The sequence below is a fragment of the Vipera ursinii genome (genome assembly GCF_947247035.1).
Source record: "Vipera ursinii genome assembly, chromosome: 9".
NCBI lineage: Eukaryota > Metazoa > Chordata > Lepidosauria > Squamata > Viperidae > Vipera > Vipera ursinii.
The window spans coordinates 24,010,980-24,028,918 of NC_139523.1; the positions used below are offsets into that span (position 1 = coordinate 24,010,980).

The 17,939-nt window shown below is 50.0% G+C and overlaps 1 protein-coding gene across 1 annotated transcript; it reads left to right on the top strand.

The window, feature by feature from the left end:
* Positions 1 to 4,527: 4,527 nt before the first annotated feature.
* SIX5 (SIX homeobox 5) lies at positions 4,528 to 15,029 on the top strand (the record flags this gene model as incomplete). Its single annotated transcript, XM_083368997.1, has 3 exons — positions 4,528 to 5,351; positions 8,772 to 10,051; positions 10,526 to 15,029. The coding sequence occupies 3 exons, from the start codon at positions 4,528 to 4,530 to the stop codon at positions 11,131 to 11,133; spliced, it is 2,712 nt and encodes a 903-aa protein (XP_083225123.1). The 3' UTR covers positions 11,134 to 15,029.
* Between the last annotated feature and the right edge of the window lie 2,910 nt (positions 15,030 to 17,939).

The window sequence follows — 17,939 nt, forward strand, 5'->3', positions numbered from 1 at the left end:
TGCAGCTTCTGGCAGGGGGGTTAAAAAGCCCCTCAGCAAAGCACAGTTATGCCGTCGACTTTGGGGGTCTGGAACATTGTTTGCTCCTGATGCACTGTTCAGCTCTCTAACGAGGAGAAGGACTAGGGGTGATATAACCGTCTTCCAGGATTTGAGGGGCTGCCCCTGAGAAGAGGGGGTCAAGCTATTCTCCAAAACACCTGAAGGCAGGACAAGAAGCAACGGGTGGAAACTCATCAAGGAGAGAAGCAACCTGGAACTAAGGAGAAATTCCCTGGCAGTTAGAACAATTAAATCAATGGAACTGCTTCTCTCCAGAGGTTGTAAGTGCTCCAACCCTGAAGGTTTTTAAGAAAAGACTGGACAACCGTTTGTCTGAATTGGTATAGGGTCTCCTGCTTGATGAAGCAGGAGGCGTGAGCTTAAATGGACTCCAGAAGATGGTAGAGGACAGGAAGGCCTGGAGGAACGTTGTCCATGGGGTCGCGATGGGTCGGACACGACTTCGCAGCTAACAACAACATCTGTTCATCCATCCATCCATCATCTCTCCCTCTACTTAGTAACTCTTTTTCTATCCATCCATCCATTCATTCATCCATTTTATGTATCTATATATGTATCTATCATCTATCTTGAGCTTAAAGGGACTCCAGAAGATGGTAGAGGACAGGAAGGCCTGGAGGAACGTTGTCCATGGGGTCGCGATGGGTCGGACACGACTTCGCAGCTAACAACAACAACTTCTGCTTGAGCAGGGGATTGGACTAAAAGACCTCCAAGGTCTATTCTGATTGACACCACCTTAATTAAAAAGCCAGTCTGGCTTACTCCCGCACCTACTAGGATCCTGAAGGACCAGCCTTCCAACAGATCACGTGCAAACCCTTCCTTGCTAGGGGTTAACTCATTCACACATCAGTGGTCTGACCTGATCCGACCAAGCCATTTTCTACCAATGGCTTCCTCCTACCCTGTGGGAAAAATACACCTTGCCTTAGGGCTGCATAAGTTGTAGGATGTCGGGTAGGATGGAGTTGAGATTGTTGGAACAGCATGGAAAGACCGGAATTTTCATTTGCAAAGAGGACAGACAGAACCCTTCAGTGCAAACTCATAAATACCCATTTATGTGCACAAGAACGATAAGGATGTAAACAGGGAAGAGGATTGGAGGGGTGGGATTCTCCCCCACCCATCCAGGCCGTGAGGACATTTGAGGGGGGTTACTTCTGCTTCAGGGAGTGCCGGTTAACACCCCCCCACACTGCCTGCTGTGATGGGGTCAGCTGGCTGGAAGGCATCCCACCCCACCCCCACCCCCTCTTGCAAGCTGTTTCTGGCCAGGCTCCACCAAGCTATGTTTAGCGCAGCAACATTCCTGCAGCCTACATGGAACCATGGAGCAGCCAGCGTTTTTGGGGAGTGGGGGGAGCTGGCTGGGAATGGTTTGCAAGCCTTCTCAGCCTCCCCTTTTCATCCTCCTGCCCCAATGAACATTTGGGGCCATAGGTTAGAGACCTTCACACTGCCCCTTGACAGCAGAGACCCTCCAGGCTGCCTTCACAGGCAGCAAAAGCTAAATGGCAAAGTTTTCACAGCTCTTTTTGGTTTCATCAGGAGCAAAGTAAAGAGCTGGGGGGTGCAAAAACATCAAAATGGCTGCCGTGTGATTAATTCCACTTTATATGGATTGCGGGCTTTGATTGCACAGTTGTGGTGGTACTTTAAGATGGGTGGACTTCAACTCCCAGAATTCCCCAGCCAGCATGAACTTTGCATCCAACATCAATAAATTATTAGTTTCTGATAGAGACATAAAAAAAAATCTGGCCATCTAACTCTTCCTTATATATTGCACCTAAGAAATACTTCCAAAACATTATTTTTATTTTTCTAAGCATTTCCTGCTGTTTGGTTTCCTATACGCTGAAACAAAGGAAACACTGAATACTTAGTAATACTTTGTTATGCTATGTATCTTTTCAAATAACAAAACAGATTAGATATTTGAGGAGCTTCCATTTAGCAAAAAAAAATCACGACTCTGGGAGTGCACTTTCTTATTTTATTTTATTAATAGATTTAATAAAATGTGATTTTATTAAAAGGCAGTTCACAAAACTTTCTACTAAAATTGATTAGTCGGAAAAGACGCTTCCAGATTTCTGATTTTAAAACAGATGCAGCCTTCCTGCCCCATTTTTATCCCATGCCTGGATGTCCAACATACCACTGCAATTTCTTATCTGCAAACAGGACTTATTACCTATAGATATTAAGAAGTTTTGTCCCTGTTTTTCCCGTTTCTAAGTAACCAGAATTCTCCATTAATCATTAACAAATGTGCGTGGTCAACAGCGACCCCTAGTGCTCAGCCTGGGAATGGCAGTTGATTCTAGAATTCTCTCTTCAAGTGGTTAGTTAGGCCAACTTCATATAACAATGGCAGATTTTTCAAGTTTCCCGTAAGTCTTCATCGAACACTAGGCAATGAAAAGTGTGTCTGTGGGAGGATTGAGATAGCATGGGGATGAGGGACAGGGGAAGAGATTTTGATCAGAACCAGGGCTTTTATCTCTTTAGAGCGCAGTTTTCCAACCTTGGAAACTTTGTGGACTTCAGCTCCCAGAATTCCCAAGCCAGCTGGCCCTCAGAAGGGCCACAATATTTGAGCATTGTTGTAATTAACAGTTTAAAATGTGTCATTTGTGACATTTTCGTTTCTAAATGTGATAGACAGAAGGATAGATAGATAGATAGATAGATAGATAAGATAGATAGATAAGATAGATAATAGACACTGAATAGAGTGAAAGAGCAGGTGAATAGATAGATATACATAGATACAGAAACAGAGACAGAGATGTGATAGATTAGAGAGACAGAAACAGACAGACAGAGAGAGAGAGAGAGGGAGGGAGGGAGGGAGGGAGGGAGACCAATAAATACATAATATTGAGGTCTCCACAGACAGGGGCAGTGGGGGTTTCATACAAATTCATGCACTATTAGAGGCTCACAGTTCCACAACGTTAGTGCTTTTATGCCCTGATTAGGGGTTTTCTGAAAGCTCTAAAGTCCCCTCCCTTTACAATATTACTGTGTTATATTCTGTATTGCAGAAATATTTATAACTTTGTTATCTCAATAGCTTTCAAGCCGCCATAAAAAAAAAAAAGGAATGCCGAGGGCAGTAAAATTGTGATAAAGGGAATTCGTGGCAGGCAGCTGTCCCAGAATACAGATGGCAGCCATGTTGACAGCAGTTAGGGCCCTATTGAGTGGAGATGCCACCACCCAGAATGCCCTCACTGACCCTTCAGCACTTGCTGCCCCAGGGATCCTGGCCAGACCTGGCCACACAGGCTGTGGAGGAAGGATTGTGCTCCTGCAGCTTTGTCCTTCAATGGCTGCCTCCCCAAATTACACCTGGAAGTAGGCAAGGAATTTATACCTGCTTTTCACAGCAACCTTCCCCAACTAAGTGTGTTAGTGTGTGTGTGTGTGTGTGTGTGTGTGTGTGTGTGAGAGAGAGAGAGAGAGAGAGAGAGAGAGAGAGAGAGAGACAGAGAGAGAGAGAGAGAGAGAGAGAGGGGGGGGGAGGGGTGTTCAACCTTGGCCTCATTAAGACTTGTGGATAAAGCCAGAAGGACAAAAGCTGGCTGGGGAATTTTGGGAGTCGAAAGCCACAAGTTGACGGAAGTTGGGACAGTGCTGGTGTAAGAGAAGTTGAACCAGAGCTCAACAGTAACCAGGACAGGGACACACAAGGGGGCAATGGACCCATGGCCTGGGAAACCAAGGCCCCTTGACCAGTGGGCGGGTGCTGAACAGGGCAGGGCACTTTCTCCTTAGCCTCAAGCCTCCCCCCACCCAACCCTGGCTGAGCTTTGTGGAATTTGAAATCCAGGATAGGGCAAACCCACGTTCAAGTCCATCCCGGCTCTCTTCCAATCCCAGTGCTGGAAGGGACCCCGGAGGTCTTCTAGTCCACCCCATGCTCACGGTGGGAAAACCCTCATCCCACCCAGGACAAAAGGCAGTGCAATCTTTTCTTGCAAACCTCCAGCGACGGAGCACCCCGTTTTGGAGTTCGGAGGGGCTCCCAGGGGCCCGACAAGTGCAGTCCAAGCAGGTTTCCCCCTCCTTGAGGGAGGGGACTGGGGGGGGGGCAAAGCAACTTATCTTGGAAAGGACCCGTCCGGCGCGTCCGGAGCTGCTTTGGAGCTTGGCGGGGCGCGGGACGGGGGGATCCCAACCGAAGGGGGCAGGGAGATCTGGGCTGGGCGCAGCCTCGCCGGAAGGGAGAGCGCCTGGCCGCAGGAGGAGGAGGAGGAGGAGGAGCCCCGCCCCAAGGAGGGGGGAGGAGGAGAGAGTGAAGTTGGAGGGCCGGGCGGGCGAGGGAGGGGCTGGGGGGGGCAGCGGCGGGGCGGGGGGAGGCGCGCGCGGCTAGGGGCGCGAGGGGGCCGGACGGGGAGGGGAGCGGGCGGGCAGGCGAGGGGGGCCGGACTCCCGCGCCCGAACATGGCCTCCTTCCCCGCCGAGCCCGCCGAGCCTCCCGGCCGCGGCCCACCCGCGGCCCCGCCGGCCGCCCCGGGCAGCGGCGGAGCGGAGCCGCGCCAACTTTCGCCAACTTCGCCGCCCGCCCCGTCCCGCGCGGAGCCCGGCGCGCCTCCGGTGGCTGCAGCGCCTTCTCCTCCTCCTCCTCCTCCTGCCGGGGCGGCCGCCGGCCTGCCGCGCTTCTCGGCCGAGCAGGTCTCGTGCGTGTGCGAGGCGCTGCTGCAGGCGGGCGACCCGGGCCGGCTGGGCCGCTTCCTGGGCTCGCTGCCGGCCGAGGAGGCGGCGCGGCTGGAGGCGTCGGGCTCGGCGGGCGAGAGCCTGGCCAAGGCGCGGGCGCTGCTGGCCTTCGAGCAGGCCGACTTCGGCGAGCTGTACCGGCTGGTGCAGAGCCGGCCCTTCGGGGCGCCCCACCACCCCTTCCTGCAGGACCTCTACCTGCGGGCGCGCTACCGGGAGGCGGAGGCGGCGCGGGGCCGGGCGCTGGGCGCCGTCGACAAGTACCGGCTGCGCAAGAAGTTCCCGCTGCCGGCCACCATCTGGGACGGCGAGGAGACGGTCTACTGCTTCAAGCGCCGCTCCCGCGCCGCCCTGCGCGACTCCTACGGGCGCAGCCGCTACCCGAGTCCCGAGCAGAAGCGCCGCCTGGCCCGCGACACCGGCCTCTCGCTCACCCAGGTCAGCAACTGGTTCAAGAACCGGCGGCAGCGCGACCGGGGCGGCGGCGGCGGCGGCGCGGCTGGAGGAGCCGCGGGAGGAGGAGGAGGAGGAGGAGGCACGCCCAGCAAGAGGTGAGCGGGAGCTGCCGGTCGGGGCAGGCGGCCCTCTGGGCATGGGCAGAGCGCGCCCGCTTGGCTGCGCCTTGGGGTCCGGCTAGGCAGGGCTAGAGCAGCGTTTTCCAACCTTAGGAACTTGAAGATGCGTGGACTTCAACTCCCAGAATTCCCCAGCCAGCTATGCTGGCTGGGGAATTCTGGGAGTTGAAGTCCACGCATCTTCAAGTTCCTAAGGTTGGAAAACGCTGTGCTAGAGGTAGAGCCTCCACGTGCCTGCGCAGGCTCTCCGGGCCCCTTGCGAAGGTCTGGGAGGCGGAGGGTTGCGAAGGAAGTGGGAGGTCGCTCCCCATAATCCCCGGCGAGGCTGAGGTTCAAAGCCTGGACCGGTGCACCCCAAAATGGGACGGGGCGTGCAGCCCTAACAGTTTGGGTCTCCAGCTCCTGCACGTCTGGATCATAAACAGCCCCCCCAACTCTGCAAGCAAGCTCCAAACCAGGATGAAACTGAAGCCAGAGCCCGAGGAGGTCTGCAGTCGATTTCACCCGCTGCCCCCAGCCATTTCTGCGTTGGGGAGGGGACACCCGTGGAATCTGGGGAATGCAATGGGGGATGTTTTCGCAAAATGGTTGTTGGGAGGGCTTGCCCACCCCGCCCCATCCCCCCAAATGGGCTGCAACTTGGCCAGGTGCAAATTCCCAACCACCCCAAAGGCAGCCAGAGGTGCACGGATCGCTCCCTTCCAGCCCTCCCTCGCCTTGCCTGTGGGCACACATGCCAGCAAAGGAGAAACACCCCCCCCCCCCCGACTTCCCGGTCTATCCACCAGTCATTTCATTCCCCTGGGTTCCTGGAACCATTCTTGGGGTGCTAGAGACGAGTGTGTCAGCTGGCTTCCGCTTTGGAGTTATGAGAACTTTCTGAATGCGCAGGAAAAAAAGCAGAGGAGGTGGGGAACCTACCGGGGGTGGTGGTGTGTAAAGACCCTGATGCCGCCTTGGGGACTCCAGGATTAGCCTACGCTACCAATAGAAGAGAATATTTGTAGCTCGGGAGTGAAATGAGGGGGTCCTTGGTGCCCCCTGAGCTTGGCGGTTTCCTTGCAGACGTCTCGTGACCCAACTAGGGAACATCATCAGTGCTCAGTATCAGCAGGAGTAGCACTGATGATGTTGCCTAGTTGGGCCACGAGACGTCTGCAAGGAAACGCCAGGCTTGCAGAGCACCAAGGACCCCAGAGTTTTCCTCCTCCTTTCTCCATGAAGCCGTGAAATGCTAGGCCATCGTTTCTCAACCTTGGTCGCTGCTTTCAGACATGGGGACCTCAACTCCCACAATTGGCCGGAAGTGGCCAAGCTTGAGAAGCATTGCTCTAGGCAGCTGATCGTTCTTCTGGGTCTTGTGGCAGTTTAGGAGAACCTCAACGGGGAGAACTTTCCCACCCATGGCCTCCCTTCGAGGGAGGTGTGATGGAGCCTCCATCCCGCTTAGTTGTCCCTGCTGCAGCTCCTTCCCTGCTTGTGTAGGTCCTCTTTTTCCCCAGCTGAAGTCCTGCCTCCGTGGTCTTCAGCCCACACAACGTGGAAGACTGTTCTCCTTTGTTGTGAAATCTGAATCCCGGGCGTTGAATTTCGCTGGGCCTTTTTCTCCTGATCTCCTCCCTTCCCAGGGCAAGGGTGGGGACCCAGAGCCATCTCCTCCTCCTCCTCCAGATAGCGGAGCTCCACCTCTTCCTCAAGGGTTGGGAATGCTTACAAACACGGGCTGGGCGTGCAGAACCTCTAGAGTAAGCCTGAAAGAAGCTGGCTAGGCTGCGGTGGAACATAGCCATGAGGTGGACAGGTTGAGGGCGGAAGCCACAGGAAGCCATCCAGTCATAGCTTTGGGGGCACCAGGCTATAGGACAGGGGTCTCCAAACTTGAAAAGCTTAAGACTTGTGGACTTCAGTTCCCAGAATTCCTCAGCCAGTCCATAAACCGCCTTTTGGTTTTCCTAGAGCGGGGGTGTCCAACCTTGGCAACAGGCTGGCTGGGAAATTCTGGGAGTTGAAGTCCACAGGCCTTAAAGTTGCTGTGTTTGGAGATCCCTACTCTAGGAAAACAGAAAGGGGGTTTATTCAACCAGGGTTAGGACTTCACACCTGGGAAAGAGGAGGCTGAAATTTCCATACTGCATCTTTGTATTTTAGTATTTATTGCCCTGTTCACCGCCCTGAGTCCTTTGGGAGAAGGGCGGTATACAAATAAAATTATTATTATTATTATTATTATTATTATTATTATTATTATTATTATTATTATTATTATTATTATTATTATTATTATTATCTGCATTACTACTTGGATCCCTGCAGCTTAAGTTTGTTTGTTTGTTTATTAAATTTATATGCCGTTTATCTCAGCACACTTTTCAGGTTGGCTGAAATATGGGGTTTGTTTTTTTTTAGTTGATGACAAAAAAACTCAACTGTTCCTTTGCACCAGCCCGCCAGTATCCAAGGAAATTGGATCGACATATTTTTTGTTTATTTGTTGATGTCCTGCCTTGATTATTTTCATTAACCAACTCAAGGCTGCAAACATATTTAATACTCCTTCCGCCTCCCTATATTCCCCAAAACAACAATCCTGTGAGGTGGGTTGGGCCGAGAGGGAAGTCACAAAACTGACTTTCATGTCTAAAGTAGGACTAGAACTCACCATCTCCCGGTTTCTAGAAATCCCCAGAACTTTCTTCTGAGCTTGGCAAAGAGAAGTGATTGACTGCAGGGTGGAAGCTGACTGCCGGATGAGATGGAGCTGCTGCTCCTTGGTGCAGGTCCTCTTCACCTCCTAAAGAAAAATTTTAGGAAGAAAGTGAGAAGCTTGTTCTGGCCCGGAGAAACGGGGATCCCTAAATGAGGTCCCTCGCCTGAGTTCCTAAGCAGTGGCCTGAATTTGGGGAGCTGTAGAGAGGTGGAAGATTGTTTCTCCTTAAGGATTGTCTTGGTGGGCAACCTGTACCCCAGCATCGCAGGCCGTCCTCGACCTACGACCACAGTTGAGCCCCAAATTCCTGTTGCTAACCAAGACAGTTGTTAAGTGAGCTTTGCCCCATTTTACGAACTTTCTTGCCTCAGATGCTTAAGCGAATCGCTGCAGTTGATAAGTTAGTAACCTGGTTGTTAAGTGAATCTGGCTTCCCCATTGACTTTGTTTGTCGGAAGGTCGCAAAAGGGGATCACATGGCCCCGGGACACTATGCAACCATAATAAATGGGAATCGTTTGCCAAGCATCTGATCGTGTGAGCTTAGGGGGTGTTACGAGTTGTAAGTGCGATGAATGGACATAGGTCGCTTTTTCAGTGCTATGGTAATCTCAAAGAGTCATTAAACAAAGGGTTATAAGTTGAGGACTGCCTGTATTAGGGAACTGACCATCTGACCTCTCCTGCAGTGAATCTGATGGGAACCCCAGCACAGAGGACGAGTGCAGCCGTGGTCCTGAAGACATGGAAGCCGCTGGGGGGCTGTCCACCAGCCACGAGGGAATCGCGGCCCCTGGCGGCCTGTTCCTGCCGGCGGCCTGCACCAGCGCCTCTTCCATCCTTCTGAACGGGAACTTCATCACCGCCAGCTCCCCCCCGGCCATGCTCCTGAATGGGGGCTCGGTGATCCAGACCCCCACCGGAGGGGTCATCCTGAACGGGTTGACTCTAGGAGACAACCAAACCATCACCCTCAGCCCCGTAGCAGCCCCCAGCCCACCCGTCCTCCTGAACGGCTCTGCCAGCCTGCTGAGCCCCAAGCCCTCCAAGACGGAGGAGATGGGCAAAGCGCCCCCAGAAACCCTCTCCCCCGCCACGGTCATCCTCAACCCGCTGGCTCTCCAGGGAGAGGTGAAGTCAGAGAACGTCGACCCGCTGGCGTTCGGGGTGGAAATGAAGTCAGAGGATGGGCGGGGGGCAGCCCTCCCTCCCCTCCTGTCTCTCCCGGAGACCTCCCCGCTCCTCTCCGAGCACAAGGGGGCGCTGTTGGCTGCGGTGTCCATGCCCCAAGTGGTCCCTTCGAATGAAGAAAGTCCCACGCTCCCCCTGCTGCCCGTAGCCCCTCAACCGGCAGCGCCCCCAAATCCACAGATTGTGCCTCTTGCTAAACTGATCCCTGTCGGTCAGGCGCTGCCCACTTCCCAGGGAACAGGGCCAGTAGGCGGCGGGCAGGGGTCCACAGTGGTGGCATCTCCTGCCGTCACCGCCGCCCCCCTCCTCTCTGTCCCTGGGTCCTCTACGGCCCAGGCCACCGTCCTCCACGTTTCTGCCCCATCCCTTCTCCCGCTCACCCAGATATCACCCCCTTCCCAGGTGGTCCCTTTGTCCCAGACAGTTCCTGGGGCCCAGCTGTTGTCTCCACCTCAGATGGTCCCAGTGTCTCCCACCCAGATCTACACCATGTCCCATGGGGCTCCGCCAGCTCAGCTGGTCTCCATTCCTCAGGTGGCACAGGGCTCCCAGCTCATCTCCTTGCCCCAAGTGGTGCCCACCTCTCAGGTGGTGACTCTGCAACAGGGCGTGGGCAGCCCCATCCAGATCCTGACAAGTGCCACCCCCATCAAGGTGGGCCCCGTGGCTGGGACCCCACAAGGCACAGGGGCCACTGGAGGCCTTGGCCAGAACAACGTCCATCTTCTTAACACCGGCGTCGGCGTCACAGCCCTGCAGCTTCCAAGCCCAGCACAAGGTATCTATCTACCCCGGCTTCAGAGGTGGCTGAGCATTGTCCAACCGTAATTAAAGACCTCTCCTAACATCACAGGAAGGCTAAGTGCTTTCCAGAAAACCAAAAGTGCAGTCCAGAATTTGGAAGAGGGTTCCTGTTCTAGAAATGGTGGTCCCTGTACCAATAGAGGAGAATATTTGTAATTTAGGATTAGTGTGCACATACACACACGTTCCAGGAATTGTGGGTTTATGGACCTCTCAAGAATTCCCCTCTGGTCATCACGGACAAAAACCTAGGTGGGGTTATTGTGAATTCCTCTGTTGTGTGTTCTACTTTCTGGGGACCAAGTTGCCTCCCTTAACCAGTTCTCCTTCCTTCCCAAGGCCATCTCCTAAATCTGGAGAGGAGGCAGACGTCGGGGTTGAGTGATGGGGAGCCAGAATGCTTAGGGAACTTGTTTAAAATGGATCCTCTGTTGTCTTTCTGCTCCAGGTAACCTCCTCCTGGCCAACCCAGCCACCGGCAATAGCACCATCGTCACTGGCATGGCCGTTCAGCAAGGCAAACTTAACCTCACCGCCACCTTCCCAGCTAGCATGCTGATGACCCTTGTCCTCTCCGCTCCGGCAGCCTCCACCTTGACTCTTCCCATCAAGCAGGAGGTGGCGGTAACCACACCGGCTGCTCTGGGGGCCTCTGAAGGCAATAGTGGGTTGCTTTCTGGAGTCCCCTCAGTGCTGCCCTCCGAAGTCTCCTCTCTTTCGTCCTCCGACAGCACCGGGCCAGCCAGTGTGGCCTTTGGACCAGACGCCAGCGCAGGCTCCCTTCTTTCTGGCTTCTCCCAGCCAGAGACCCTGTCCATGTCCCAGCCGCAGGGGGTGTGGTCCAGCCCGGCGAGCCTGGACCTGCAGGGGAACAACTCTGAGGGGCTGTTTGAGATGGAGAAGGGGTCAATGGAAGAGCTCCGGTTGCCTGAGGGCGAGGGTCTTCTGCTGGATGCTGCTGGGGGGGATGCCCTGGGTCCTGAAGCTCTGGACTCGGACGAGAAAGTGCTGACTCAGCTTCAGTCGGTCCCAGTGGAAGAGCCTTTGGACCTGTGAGACTTGGAGAGTTGGTGAGTCGTCACCTTCTGGACAACCTTCTTCAAACTGAGAATGCGGACCTCCTGATCCTTCCCAGAGTAACTGAGTTTGCGAGTACTCAAAGTGCCTCGATCGGAGAAGGCGCTTACGGTCCCATCTTTGCACAGGAATGGTGTCACACTACAGGGGTTCACTGCACGGCCCTTCATGCTGGCCATGGCAAAATGCTGCTGGTGCGGCCAACCCGGGCATCTCTTTGTGGTTGTCAGAATAGCAAACACTACAGTACAGGGAGTCCTCGACTTATGTCTGGTCGCTTAATGACCATGGAAAGTTACGATGGACTTTTGAAAAGCTAGTTATGATCTCTCCTTAAAGTTATGACCAAGGCGTTCCCCCTTGGAGTCATGTGATCGCATTTCGGGCACTTCACAACTGACCCACATTTACAACCGGTTGCAGTGTCCTGCACTCTTGTGACTGCAGTTGGCTACGTTTTTGCCAGTTTCCATATTGTTTTCAAATGTCCATTCAGAAGAATGGATTTGCTTAACGACCATGTGTTTCACTTAACCACTGTGGTGACTCACTTTACGACTGTTGCAAAAATGGTCTTAAAAATCAAGTCCAGTCACGTGGCGCCTTGATTTATGACCGCAACAACTTAACAATTGAAACTCCAATCGCAATTGTGGTCGTACGTTGAGGACTACTTATGCTTCATACAGAAAAGAAAGAGCTGCTTCCCTTCCTCATGGTGAAGGTCAGACGCTTCCATGTCCTCTTTGAACTTCCCTTTCTAGAAAATACTCCTCAAAGTCACGCTACAGCTGGAAGCTGGAAATACCCCACTCGATCCAAGGAAAATTTGTAAAGTAATATTTCCTGTTCTCTCGTCCATGGTGCTAAGAATGATCTCAAATCCCCCTTTGAAGAGCCAGGAAAATTATCCAGTTTCCATGCTTTCATTCCTGGGTTTTTTTCCGGTGCCGTTGAGGACAGCCTGTCATCATCCTTCAGAAATGTCCCCTCTGGAAGTATGGAGAGAACGATGGGGGGGAAACGAGCACACCTGGAGCGTCCCGATGGATCAGTTGGAGAAGGCCGTTCTGGGTGATGAGCGTGCAATCTTAGTTCGAATAACCCTGTTCCGAAATAGATCCTAGTCCTCCAGAGCAGAAAAAGCCAGCTGGGGCGTCTCTCCAATCTATCTGCACATGTGCCTTGTTGGTGGAACGAATGTTTTGAATCTTAAAAGATAAGAGGACTACAAAAGCATTGGGCTAACCATGACAATCCTATCCATGGACAATGCAAAAATGGTGTGGATTCTGCACAGGTCGGCCCTACAGTTAAATGGTACCTAGATTTTATATACAGAACAAGCTTCTTAAAGTCACAATGATCTTGAGTTACTCTAGAACATCTCTGCATTTTTGGACGGAGAGCCAGAGGCAGCTGTCCACCATAGTTACTTTCACATGGTATGGATGGAACGGCCTGAGAGATGGAAATAATTCTGCATTATTGCAAAACAGAGTTCCTCCCCGAGGACCCCAAAATGGATTGCTTCTCTTTGAATATGCTGAAATCCTAAAACCAGGGCTGAAAAAAAATATGCATAAAATCTGTTTCTAGAAGACAGGCCTTGTAAAAACACAAATTCCCCATACTTTGTGTAAACTAGATGCAATTCTGCTGCCTGTATGTTTGATTCTATCATGTGGATATAAGGAAAATAAGTACCATTTTATTCACACTACATTCATACAACCTTTGGGAAATTTTAAGATGTTGAGTGACATGTGAGAATGGGTTTTAAGAACCAAAGCTATCCCAGTTATAAAATGAAGTTGGAATTTACTATAAATTGAAGATGCCACATATAGAGTGGAGAAAGTCAAGCGTTAATGCAATGCTTTTCAACCTTGGCTCTTTTAATACGTATGACTTCAACTCCTAGAACTCTGGCTGGGGAATTCTGGGAATTTAAGTCCATACATCTTAAAAGTAGCCAAGGTTGAAAAACAATGCCATAATAGAATAATCTTGCATTAAACATTCCTAATAGGCTACCTGTTTACATGTCCTTCAGAAACATAAATGCTTTTTTAAGCATTAAAATATGTTCCATATAAGCAAAAATATTTTGTTCTAAGGATGATTTTTGCAGAGAAAAACTGCAGATGGAAATTTTGGTTTTTCTAGCAGAAACTGAACTAAGGGGTACCTGGACAGTTGTCTTTAGCCAATATGAACAGAATTAAGCTAGATAAGATAGCCCAGATCTCTACAAGTAGTCCTTGAGTTATGACCAGTTGCTTCGTGACAATTCACATTTACAGTGACTAAGGAACAGTGACTTTATGGCCTGTAAAGCAACCATTGGCCATTGTAAATGGTCACACCACCCTGCCCTCCCCTGTGGTGAGAGCACATGTTGGGCACTTGGCAACTGGTTGACCACAATTTGTGACATTTTTTAACAGTATTCTGGCAAAAAAATCCTATTCAAATGAATGGATTCACACTTAGGACCATCATGTTCGCTTAATGACCTCTGGCAAAAAGGTAATAAAATCACTTCCAATCGCTTGACTTGGGGCTGGATTGCCAATTCCACTTGCAAAACGGCTCTACAGTACTTTGAAATGTATTTTTTACACACTTATCCGTTCCAGGTTCTGACTAGGACAAACCTGACTTTTTCAAAGATGGGTAGTCTTCAACTTATGACCGTAATGGAGCTTTGCCATCATGCTCATCAGTTGTGACAGTCAAAACAGATCCATCATATAATGGACCCGATTATATACAATCTTTTTTCTGGGGGTCACTGAGCAAATTACTTTGCTTTAGGGGAGTGGTTTTGCTGAAAACCAGAAGTAAGTGCCACTTTTTGACAAAACCGTAGTAAAATGCAGTCATGTGACCACAGGATGCTGCAAACTGCTGTGTTCCTGAGTGCCTGAGGTCTGATTTGATGACTGCCAGAACTTTGAATCTGGATCACAAGTAACCCCAAAGTAATTTTTTTCTAACTTTGAATGGTCACTAAATGACCAGTCGTAAGTCAAGACTACATGTAACATATTTGTCCATTAACTCTCAAGCTAAGAAACCCAGGTAGTCCTCAATTTACAACAGCTCATTTAGTGACCGTTCAGAGTTACAACAGCTCTGAAAAAAGGGACATGTGACCATTTTTTGCACGACTGTTGCAGCCTCCCCAAGGTCATGTGACCCAAATTCGGACAATTGGCAACTGACTCAATGACAGCTGCAGTGTCTCGGGGTCAAGTGATCACCTTTTGCAACCTTCTGACAAGCAAAGTCAACGGGGAAGCCAGATTCACTTAACAACCAGGTTACTGACTTAATAACTGCAGTGATTCACTTAACAACTGTGGCAAGAAAAGTCATAAAACGGGGCAAAATTCACTTAACAAATGTTTTGCTTAGCAACAGAAATGTTGGGCCCCTTTGTGGCTGAGATGCTGTCTGCATTGCAATTAGATCCAGTCCTCCAGGACAAAAACATATAACTCAAGTAAATCTATGAAGGTTTTCACCAAGTGGAGGTACACTCAGTTCAGAAACCATCTTTGGGTGGAATTTCCACTTGAGACCTATTGTGTTGCAAGGTGGGAAACTTCACAATTCACTCTATTGAGAGAAATTCCATCAGTACGGCAAAGCAATTGTTTTCCAACAAGGACACCACCTTGGTGTATGCAAATATAGCATTGTAATTTCTCTGAATTTCTCTAAATATGCCTTCTTTCCTGTCAGGTACTAAAGAAACACATCTGTTCCCACCGTTTGTGAGAAGCAATCATTTCTATAAGATATTTTTATATCCTTTGTTTTTTACGTCTTTTTGTGTCTTTTATATATATTTTATATATATAAATATATATAAATATATATTTTATCCTAAAACTATGTCTGTGCCTGTGTTCATTCTATGGGGAATTGAGATTGTACCATGGTTTATGAGACTGTTTGTTTCCATAGCTGAGGACTGTTAAGTTCTCAATGTTTAAACCACATTTTCAAATTTGCCCATTTTCAAGTTTGCATCGGGTTGTCACTTGGCCCTCTAGACTGCTGAGACTACAAAGCCCACATTCCCTTGACATTATTCTGGCGGGCTGGGACTAATGGATGTTGAAATCTGTGATAGTGCCACTTTTGACCCAGCTTCTACAGTTACTAGTGTGTACATACGCTCAGGGTCACCATCTTGCCTTTTTCGACCACCATGGACCCCTGTGCCTCCTGTAAATCATAAAAGATTTGGACAGATGCCCATTCCAGTGCATGGGGAGCTTCCTGTGGAAAATGGGCTCGTGAATCTGGGGCGACTTCAACCTGGGAACAAAGCCGGTCCTTCCCCCTGAGAGTTGAGTTGCTGGGAAGAAGTAAGGCGATCCAGGTTGGATCATGTTACGCAGATGGCTGTGTAAGTAATACCAATTTGGGTGGCAGCCAGAGGCAGCCTTTCTGATCCTTGAATTGGAAGATAAAGCATGGGAGGGGGCTGGAGAGATCCAGACGGAATCTCAGGTGAGGTTAACCCTTTGCAGAGATTAAATCTTGTATGAAAAACGCAGGAAAGAGAATGGCTTATAGGGATGAAAATTAGATCAAAAGAATAGCAACATGAAGCAGCAGAAGAAAACCAGAGTCAGGTTTATGTATGTAAGGTTATTGATTCATTCATTAAATCTGTTTTTCAGTCCTGTCAACTTCACACGCATCTATATCCAATGCATATATGGAATAAATAGTATATTCAGTATATATCGTATTCGATATTCATCTAATGTAGTCTTTCTCAACTTTTAGATTTGTGGACTTCAACTCCCAGAATTCCCCAGCCAGCAAGGAATTCTGGGAGTTGGAGTCCATGCATCTGAAAGTTGAGAAAAGCTATATTAGATGAATATTGAATGTAATATATACTGAATTTCAATAGTATGCTGGCTGGGGAATTCTGGGAGTTGAAGTCCACACATTTGAAAGTTGACAAGGTTGAGAAACATTCCATTAGATTAGATGAATACTCTACCTTGCCTTCAGCTGCTTAAGGCAGCCTAATAAAAATGCAATCTTTTGCTTTTAAAAAAAACAGAATTTAGAAGGCACCAATTTTCTAGTCCTTAAAACTGCAAATGCCACATTTAAGGTGGGTTTCCTGCCAATTAGTCTCAGCAGTCGTAGAAAAACAGATGACAAACCAGAATGTGTGCCAACCAGACCCACCACCACCCCAAAAAAATGCACAGGTTGCAAAATTTCATGAATCCTCATTTTTCAAGGGGTACCTCACTCTAAGTAAACTCATTCTTCCTGCTTGAGGGATATTCCAGAAACAGAAAATGTATCTGCAAGACATGGTCCAAAAAAAAATCAAGCTTCATCATACTGCCATGGCTACTCTCTTCTGAAATTTTGGTCCACCTGCTGCGGACTCTCCAGCCATCTTAACCATCTTTCAGAATGACTAGCTTCTGTGTGCTGGAAATGAGGGAGAAACAAGGTTGCAATTACTGTTCAAGCAATGTCGCTTCCCTTTGTTGAATGAGGAAGGGGAAAGCAGTCCACCAACGGAGGCTCGGGGATGCCAACCGAGCATGGGGCAATGATAGCCCATAAGCCACAGCAAGGGAGAGGAGAATCCTCCATGCAGAGATTTGAGATCTTGCACAGTTCACACCATGAACCAACAAATCAAATACAGCCTTGCCTCCCAGCCATCCCTTGCTGGAAATGGATGTCGCTTTCGCCTGCAGCTGCAAAAAGCCTCTTGTTTTTTTGCAAGTTGCAACAGGTTATTTGCCTTGCGCTGAGTCCGAAACATGATCTCTGCATGGGAAAAGCAGGAAACGGCAGAGGCAGCAACCTTGCTCTTTGCCTGAACTGTCACCACCTGGCGAGGCCAGGAACAAAGGGAGACAAAAGCCCGTCGTGGAAGGGATCCTCGCCACCCCATGAAAAATCCCACTTGTTTTGCTCAGAAAGAGGAAGATGAACCAGCAACCAGCTTGCTCACACCTGTTTGTTCTGAAAAGAGGAACTTCGCTCGCTCTTATTGTCTTTCTCCCTTTTTTTCAGAAGAAGTGCAAAGCCCTTGAAAGGGATAAGATGACCTTGAAGACGGGTTACATTTGATAACATCTTCAGAGTTTAGGGACAGTAGATGAGCAGTGGCTATAGAAGCATCTGTGTCCTATTTAGCTCTTTGTCACTTAACAATAATCAACGCTAACCACGCCGGATAAGGGGCAATAAGGGGCAAACCAAAAAAAGCTGATTTTGGAAAAACGGGCTGATCTCTGAGCAGATCTGCCAGGTCTTCCCTTCTTCTGTGGGTCTCCTGCTCCCCCCTCGGTAGGGGGCATCTCACATTTCCATACCCCCACAACCTCCTCCACTGAAAGGTTTACCATCCCAGGGTGACGTGGTAAAAGTCTCTCTCGCTCTTCTTGCGGAGTTGGCCAATGGCTGGCCACAGCTGCAGGCTGTGTGGGCTGGGCCTGTAACCGATACCCCCCAAGACATCTACCCTGGGCAACTGTCTCTAGAGCCAGAAGACGGAGACGGGAGTCCTGAGAGTACCAAGACCGGGAGAAAGGAGAAGAGACATGGCCACCAAAGGGAGGAACGTGGAAGGCACCAGCGTGGCCTTCCACTTCCCTTGGACTCTCTTGTCTTAGGGAGGCAGAGCTGACTTGGTCATCCAACCACAGAGGTCCACCTTCCCTTCTTTGTGTCAAGGACAGCAGCCTCTTCTACAGAGTAGATGTTGAGTGGCCTTG